A 6,827-nucleotide genomic window follows, 5' to 3' on the forward strand; every position below is an offset into this window, starting at 1 on the left:
TGATGTTTGGCGATATAGAACCAGCGCATTTATAAAATGAAACCGTATTGCGCAAAGCAAAACAATTAGATAATGATGAAAAATTAGGTCTCGACAAAACGTCCGATCCTGTTGCTTCAATTTTAACATTAAAATATAAATTTGAACTTTCAGGAATTATACGCGAAATAGTTTGGATAAATTTTTTGTTATTTATTTTAGTCCTGAACAATTATTTTTATACCAAAAATTTAATTGCCAAATAGAGAAAATAGGTATATTGAGCATAGATGCAACAGGATTGCTAATTATTATATATTTTATTATAATATATATCAGTATAAAAATATATAAACATTAATATTTTATTACATGAACATTTCAATTTCTTCAAATTTTCTTCAACTTCAAATTTTTTTCAACTAATTAACTAATTTTAGTACTTTTTATTCCACGATTTTTATAAAAATTTATAAATATTAATTGAATAGCAAAGAATATTAATATTATTATTTTACATAAGTGTTTCAACTTGGCTTTCGATTCTCTGTAACTGTTTTTATAATCGTATAATTAATTTAGTATTTATATATACTAGGATAATACAAAGCGCGCGCTTCGCGCGCGCCATTTCTTCTCTGACATCGTATTTTTTATTTTTTTTATATAATTTTATATACATCAAAATATATTTTCTTCTTTACCTAAAAATTTAGAAAAAAGAAATCATGCATATATTTCTTTATATACATAATTTATATACATAATTTTCAACTTGTTTATTATCGCGTTGATTACCAAGATAAACTTTTAATAAATAAAGAATCAGGAGCATAAAAACGAAAATCAATATGTGTCAAAACATTCGTATATAATTAATATATAAAAATAAATACATAAATTAATATAAGAATCTAATAAACAACATTAATAAACGAATTTAATAAACGTCGTTTCGACTTTATATTAAGTCATCCTCAGTGTGATAAAAATTGAAATTGGTCGAAAAACAAAACTTAAAATCATAATAATCCTAACGATACGCGTAAAAAAAAGGGGAAAAAGCTTCGCACATCAATTATCTAACTAAATAATATTCCATAGGTGAAAATTATATAAAAAGAAATTGAGAAACATGGTGTGTTAAAATTGTATAAAGACAAAAGTTACGTTGATATGGCGGAGTCATCGATGGTGAAAAGTCGGAAACACAAATCTTTGCCTCGCGGTCCAATAAGTTGTCGTTGAAATCGATACTGCGTCGGAGCGTATATGTGAGTGTATCGTGCCGAATTTCCAAGTAAAGACACCATGCTTGAACACCATGCGATGTCACAATTAAAAAATCGAACTGGATGTGATTTCGTTTTTTATCAACATCCCAACAGACCTTGCGTTACAAAGCATTAAGAAGAGATGGAATTATATATCTAATCATACCAATATCCCGCAAAATAAATTTCTTCGTGCTGTCTCCCTTATTTTAGATTCAACTTTTTTTACATTCAACAATTCGTTTTACAAACAGATCTTTGGTAGTCCCATAATTCGCCTTTATCACCTATGATTGCGAATATTGTAATGCAAGATCTTGAGGAGGCTGCGATTGCCAAAATTCCTATTGATCTCCCGTTCTACGTCAGATACATTGACGACATTCTATTAGCCTCGCCTCCTAACTTGAGGATATTTTATACAATTTCAATTCGTATCGTGACAGATTACAATTCACTATGGAGATCGGGAATAATGGCCGTATCAGTTTCCTTGACACCTTGCTAATAATTAAAGATGGAAGGATTATTTTCGACTTGTACAAAAAAACCAACCAATTCAGATAGATACCTCAATTTTCACTCTCACCACCCGCTAGCTCACAAAAAAGGTGTTGTTTTCGGAATGGTCGATAGAACACTCTTTTTTTCCCATTTTGAATTCCACACCAAGAATCTGGTAAATTCCATTAATATTCTTCTGAATAACTCTTACCTTGTGCAATTTATTTTCATAACGATAAACAATCGAATTAAACATTTATCACATAGAAAATTGCAGAGTTCAAACGTTGATTCCGGTGCAGATATCATTGACGAAAATTATACTCCTCGCAAAAACCATTTTTCTCATTCCTTACGTCAAAAACGTATCTAAGAAATTTTCAACAATAATCAATAGATTCAATCTTAAACTAGCTTATTCAATAACTAATTTCCTCAGCACATTTATCAAAACAGACAAAGACACACTAGATCCGATGGCATGCCCTGAAGTGATATATGAAATTAGTTGCAAAGATTGCGATGCGACTTATATTGGCCAGACTAAAAGACTACTTAAAACAAGAATTAATGAGCATTTCCGAGATATTAACAAAAGCAACAGTTTTCCTTCGGTCATTTCAATGCATAGAAGAGAATCGCTTCATGAGTTTAATTGAGATAATATTAAAATTTTGGATAAAGAACCGTCCTAGAAAAGAATAGTTTCGGAAATGATTCATATTAAAAAACAATCTCATGGCCTAAATAAGCAAAGTGACACGGATCTTTTATCTAATTGTTATTTCTGTTACGTCCGGCGGATTTCACGATTCTTCTCTCTTTTCGGAACGAATGGGCGAGCTCCTACAGCACAAAAAAATCATCCTGTAAACTAAGATCATTTTTACGAGCTCTAGCTCCGTGGACACCAGTCTGCCGAACACATGAACCTCAGACTGTTGCTCGCTTTTCGAACTAACAAATAAACTATAAAATCCGATTGAATTGCAACTAAACTAAAATAACACTTGAGTTATATGCCGAACGCAAAGAAACCCTTAATGCACTGGCGACGACGGAAAATCATAAATCGTCAGAGTAGGAATCAGTTTTCCCTCATGGGAGGCTGCGTACTCGAATAGCCGCCTTCGTGGCGTCAGTTATTTAATCCGCCAACCACCCATTCGGCCACAAATATTTAGATAATGCCATATGCTAGTAGATATTCTAGATAACGATTCTAACAGGGGCTCCGGGATGCGGGTGTGCGGGGTAACTTGGTGACGCGGGAGTAAAGGAGAGGGGATAACTGGTAGGCACGGGGAAGGAGAAATGCTTTGTCGATGGTCCTTTGGAATGTACTTTTGAGGGGGAAGGGAGGGGGTCTTTTTTTGTCTAGGAAGAGCTGCTAGAAAGATATTTTTTGTAGAAATTAATGTAGGAAAAGAAAAGAAAAAAAAGCGCCAATACTCCGGCTGCAATAAACAAATATACGTGTCGCAACGTGTTAATTTCGAACAATCTCGAAAAATCCGTTATTCGATGAAAATAATGTACCTAAACAAATTGTGATTCGGAAGATTTATAATGATGTCCCAATTTAGAAAAAATAACATTGACGACTGTACGTATCACAGCATGGTAAGAGAAGCGCCGATACTCCGGCTGCAATAAACAAATGTACGTGTCGCAACATGATAATTTCGAACAATCTCGAAAAATCCGTTATTCAATAAAATAATGTATTAGTCGGTAAATGGTTACTTCTCCTTTCTTAATTTTTTTTCTTGTTTTTTTAATAAATACTGAAACGTACTCATTTCTATTTGGCCAAGTCCAAGTACTCACGTAGGAAGCAATAAATTTTGGCGGCGACGTAGAAAATGGGAAACTATGAAAAATGAACTATAGAAAATTAAATGAATTCAGTAAGAAAAGAAAGAGATATTACCCTTTTTTTATTGATATTATATCAATAAATAATATCCTATACCGGAATATTATTTTATTAAGATGGGAAATAGGTTTGTTTTGATTGAAATTATATTTTTAAGCGTGAAAACGTTTTTATTCATTTTTATTACATCTCTCTTTTTCATACTAAAAATTAAAGCTAACAGTTCGCAATCGACGAGTTGATGCTTATCGAAGATATCGCTATTGCGTATCACGTATAGTATCTCCTCGGGATTTATTAATAGACGCAATGTTGGAGAATCGCATATACTTTTCATCGATCGTATCGACGAGTCTGTCTAGTTGATTGAACGTTACATCAATATATTCGGCGAGATTAAACATACGGCGTAGCATCGATTCGACTATCATAATGCGTACGTTTGAAGATTCAAAACGTACGAGTGTAACATCGTTCATCATGTAAACTCGGACTGTTAACGGCCGACGCTTATAAAATTGTCTTTGTAATCATTTCGTAGCAATTTGTAGATATTCCATTGCTGCTCATGGAGTCCTTTTCATATTTCGAGAGACAGTATCAGCTCCTGTCCTCGATGATCTCCACGTAGCTCGGTGGACCGACATTGATTTCAATTTCCAGAAACTTGAAGCCTGTAGCCGTCAGTGTGTAACGTTTGTTCAGTAAGCGTACCGCGCGAGGCTCCATCGAAATGCCGTGTAACAGAAATTAAGTACATAATATTGCGTAATGTTGCAAAAAGAAAAAAAGAAAATGTCGAACTTACGTTCCTTCTTCGTTTCACCATCATACAGTGCGCTGTTTCCTTTGGCGGAGTACATTGCGTGTGGATCGTTCGTACAAACGAATGACGGAGGACTGATCGCACCTGCGTAAATTTTGACACGGCAGAACGTTAATCCTCCCCTCTTTTGAAAGATGGAGTGGACAAAAAATCCAATGATCTCGCTGAACGACAATACTCTATTATAGAGATATTTCGTGAACAGGCGTGTTATAGTGGCTAAGAAAAAGACAAAGAATCGTACAATTGCAGATAGTACACATCGAAAACGAATTTACTGTTATAGTAACAATAAGTAGAAAGAAAACAAAGGATTGCGTCATTATTAATTAATTAAAATTAGGTAAAATTAAAATTAAGTAAAATTTTTATTTCAAGAAAAAAAACCTAATCAGCTATAAAAAAATATGTAAAGTGCCATTTAAAAAATATGTGAATAAAAAGTTTCACGCTTAAATCATAACACAATTTCTTTGTCATCGATGAGTCAATCGAACATTGAAAAAATGTATAGGATCGTTGGAATATTAAGTAATCATCAACGTAATAGCGGGGAAAAGGAATAAAAGAAACCATATTTTATATATATGTTATATATGTTTATTTAAGATTATCTGCTCACCAATTAAACAATTTAAATACATTTTGTAACACGCAATTAGTATAATGATATCCACATCGTATAGAATTATTAGCATCTAGATTATTTAAAGAATCTACGTTTTCGTAATCCGCATTCAGAGTCTCAATGTATATGCGCTCTCGCTCATCGTCCAGAAGCAAGTCAAGTTCCGCGATCATTTTTGTTTTTCATGTCCATTGATATATATGACAGCATCGTCATCTTCTTTCGTATCATGCACAGCTTTCATAATCAAACTTTTAGCTTTGCTGTACCGAATCGTTCCGTTATTCCATTGCAATCTATGGTGATGACGTATCACGCGTGCGCGAGACTTGTCGGCACTTGTCAGGAAATGCCACGGTATAGGACTTGCGAAAATATAATGAGAGAGAACGGTCCGTTCTTTGAGAGCAGCAAACTCTTTTACGACAAACTGTCCTTCAAAGAGGAAACCTTGCAGATCTATGAACGTTGGCACAAACATGACTGTTGTCGAGAAGAAAACTGCAGTCGATTTCGATGTATTATTGTAGATTTTATTATTTCTCTATCTCATATACCAGCGATGCTCTTAGATGATCTTGCGTACAACATTGGTCAACGGATTGTACTGAACCACGCGATAGTGTATAACGAGACAATACGCGGTGGTATTCATCGGTACGTTCTCTTTAGTCTCAAATTCCAATCTCACGTCCACGATTGCACTCTTGACCGATTCGTTTTGTCGATAACAATCGACGATTACGAATGGACCGTTACGTAGAAAAGACGTGAGACTTGGCTCGAGATACTCATATCCGTAGTAGCCCATGCAGAAACGCACGTATGTTTCGTACAACACAGACCATCTGTTTTTGTCGAAATCCAAATTCATATCGTCGCATGGATAACATTCTGAGTTCAAATAGAGTTTCATGTGATCATTGCAGTCATCGAATCGGTTCGTGTCTTCGACCATGACATTCTTTCGGCCTGTTTGCAAAGCGAAGATGACATATCGTGGCTTCTCTAGCTGAGTGGCGGTCATGATGGCCCACGAATGTTTGGTTGTACGCTGTAACAGCGGAAACTCGTACAGATCCCATGAGCGAAAAGCCATGCTCAAGTATCGTCCGCTCTCCAAAGTGCGCAGCATCGATAGTTTGTTATCTCGTTCAATAACACATGCGGCATTCGCCATTGTATCTTGAATAAGTCACTGGATCCAACGTCGAATTTTCCATAAAGCAATTGTTGTCGTTATATATCGTATTAAGATCAATTCGTGACGAGCGTTGATTATCACATCTGTAATACTCGCAGAATCCCAACAATGCGTAGAAAGGTACACAAAAGTTAAAACATCCATCCGCGTTAGTACGCGCCTCCCAGCCAGCATTCCTTAGAATCACGCTTCTCTTGGATGACATCGTTACGTAGTATTTGAGCGCGCTAGTTATGCCCACATTTCTGTTACGATCAATCTCCACAGCATCGAGCTCGTATCGAATCTCATCGAATATGAACGCGACAAAATTATTTCCCAACACCACCATCAGATCCTTCGACAACTTTGTTCTTCATTAATTTTCCCTCGACATATAAAGCTTTCGTACGGCAATGTATACAGATCCTGTTGCTGTATGGGTATTCTTATCTCATCGCTGTATCCGAACGTTGTATTGACGAACGGGTTGTACGTATGAGTCTCGTTGTATGTATGCGATCGAAGATTGGCTCTTCGATGTTTAGGGTGTC

The 6,827-nt window shown here is 35.4% G+C and overlaps 1 protein-coding gene across 1 annotated transcript; it reads right to left on the reverse strand.

Annotated features, from left to right (window-relative positions):
• Positions 1-5,658: 5,658 nt before the first annotated feature.
• On the reverse strand, positions 5,659-6,225 carry LOC148938105 (uncharacterized). Its single transcript, XM_089071974.1, has one exon. The coding sequence runs from the start codon at positions 6,223-6,225 to the stop codon at positions 5,659-5,661; it is 567 nt and encodes a 188-aa protein (XP_088928100.1).
• Positions 6,226-6,827: the final 602 nt, after the last annotated feature.

Source organism: Pogonomyrmex barbatus, unplaced genomic scaffold, assembly GCF_055798465.1.
Source record: "Pogonomyrmex barbatus isolate J1 unplaced genomic scaffold, ASM5579846v1 scaffold1, whole genome shotgun sequence".
NCBI classification, from domain to species: domain Eukaryota; kingdom Metazoa; phylum Arthropoda; class Insecta; order Hymenoptera; family Formicidae; genus Pogonomyrmex; species Pogonomyrmex barbatus.

What these genes read in the sequence shown, in the direction of transcription:
- LOC148938105 (XM_089071974.1), bottom strand. Translation starts at nt 6,225, where the DNA reads ATGCTGCGCACTTTGGAGAGCGGACGATACTTGAGCATGGCTTTTCGC.